Source organism: Mustela putorius, unplaced genomic scaffold (assembly GCF_011764305.1).
Source record: "Mustela putorius furo isolate JIRA1106 unplaced genomic scaffold, ASM1176430v1.1 tig00537350_pilon_pilon_pilon, whole genome shotgun sequence".
Lineage (NCBI taxonomy): Eukaryota > Metazoa > Chordata > Mammalia > Carnivora > Mustelidae > Mustela > Mustela putorius.
This window is the reverse complement of record NW_025422471.1, coordinates 24,026,448-24,028,129: the sequence shown is the minus strand read 5'-3', so window position 1 is coordinate 24,028,129 and position 1,682 is coordinate 24,026,448. Positions and strand designations below refer to the sequence as shown.

Sequence of the window (1,682 nt, the reverse complement as noted above, 5' to 3'; positions counted from 1 at the left end):
AGGCCAAGCTATTTTTTCTATTTCTATTTTTTCCTGAGAGTTATTTGTGCAAGGAGACACATAGAAAATTTCCCTTTGAGGGGTGCCTGGATGGCTCAGTGGGTTAAGCCTCTACCTTTGACTCAAGTCATGATCTCAGGGGCCTGGGAATGAGACCTCCATCAGGCTCTCTGCTCAGCGGGGAGCCTGCTTGCCCCTCTCTCTCTGCCTTCCTCTCTGCCTACTTGTGATTTTTCTCTTTGTCAAATAAATAAATAAAAATATTTAAAGTCTGCCCTCTTTCTCTTCAATGATGTGGCCTAGCAGTTTGGTGGTGACGGCCTTGCAGATTCGCACCAACAGACGCAGAGATGCAGATCTTCATGAAGACCCTGACAGGCAAGACCATCACCCTTGAGGTTGAGCCCAGCGACACCATTGAGAATGTCAAAGCCAAAATCGAAGACAAGGAGGGCATCCCCCCTGATCAGCAGTGTCTGATTTTTGTGGGCAAACAGCTGGAAGATGGCCGCGCTCTGTCAGATCACAATATCCAGAAAGAGTCCGCCCTGCACCTGGAGCTTCGCCTCCGGGGTGGCATCGTGGAACCCTCCCTCCGCCAGCTGGCCCAGAAATACAACTGGGACAAGAAGATCTGCCGCAAATGTTGTGCTCACCTGCACTCCCGCGCTGTCAACTGTTGCAAGAAGTGCAGCCACACCAACAACCTGCACCCCCAAAAGGAGGTCAAATAAGGCCCCTCTACCAGCTCTACCTTTGCCTACAGGGCGGCCTCCTGCCTGAGCCCCAAGGTCCTGGGTCTTCAATAAAGTTTCCCTTTCATTGACTGGAGAGTTAAAAAATAAACCAACTTAAAAAAGAAAGAAAGAAAGAAAATTTCCCTTCCATAAGTAGGATAGATTTCTATGACATATAACAGGCTGGGTTGTGGTCAAGAGAAAGAAGTTTTCTATGCAGAACACTTGTACATGCAGGAGTTGAACATATGACTTGAATTGGGAATATAAAAGAAGGATAAATATGTTTCCAGGTATAATTTACATTTTATTATGATTCTGCTTTGATTTTAAGATAAATTAAGAATTAGGACTTCCAATCTTCATGCAGCTACATATACAGATTCCCTGAGTGACTTTCAGATGGTGGATTCCCAGGACAAAAGTCTGGATGGTTTGAGAACTTTAGGTAAGGGAGAATGCTACAGGAATGTATATGGTAAAGGCAAACCACTTAAATACATGCAACAGAATTCAGTATCACTGCGAGTTAACAATACATTTTGTGCTTTTATTCAGAGCCACACTCCATGCCGCCTCCTGTAATCACCAGTATAAAAAGTGGAGGAACTCTTTATTACTAAGATATGCAGTCTCTTTCTTTAGCCATCCAACAAATAAATTTTTTAAAGATTTTACTTATTTATTTGTAAGAGAGAAAACACACACAAGCAGGGGGAGTGGCAGGCAGGGGGAGAAACAGGCTCCCCGCTGAGCAAAGAGCCCCCCTATTCAGGACTCGATCCCAGGACCGTGGGATCATGACCTAAGCTGAAGGTAGATACTTAACTGACTGAGCCACCCAGGCATCCCACAGGCATCCAACAAATACATTTTAAACACATCTGTAGAGGTGGCTCTATTGCTTAGTTGGTTAAAGCACCTGTATGGCAAACAACCAAAGGC

At 44.9% G+C, this 1,682-nt stretch overlaps 1 protein-coding gene across 2 annotated transcripts; it reads left to right on the top strand.

The window, feature by feature from the left end:
- The first annotated feature begins 347 nt into the window (after positions 1-347).
- On the top strand, positions 348-831 carry LOC101686900 (ubiquitin-like). 2 transcript variants are annotated; one of them, XM_045074420.1, is made up of 2 exons: positions 351-453; positions 541-831. In XM_045074420.1, exons 1-2 carry the CDS (start codon positions 351-353, stop codon positions 732-734), a joined length of 297 nt encoding a protein of 98 aa, XP_044930355.1. In that variant the 3' UTR covers positions 735-831. The 2 variants fall into 2 exon arrangements, with proteins under 2 accessions (XP_012919127.1, XP_044930355.1); XM_013063673.2 differs by having other exon boundaries at positions 348-831.
- The last annotated feature ends 851 nt before the right edge of the window (positions 832-1,682 follow it).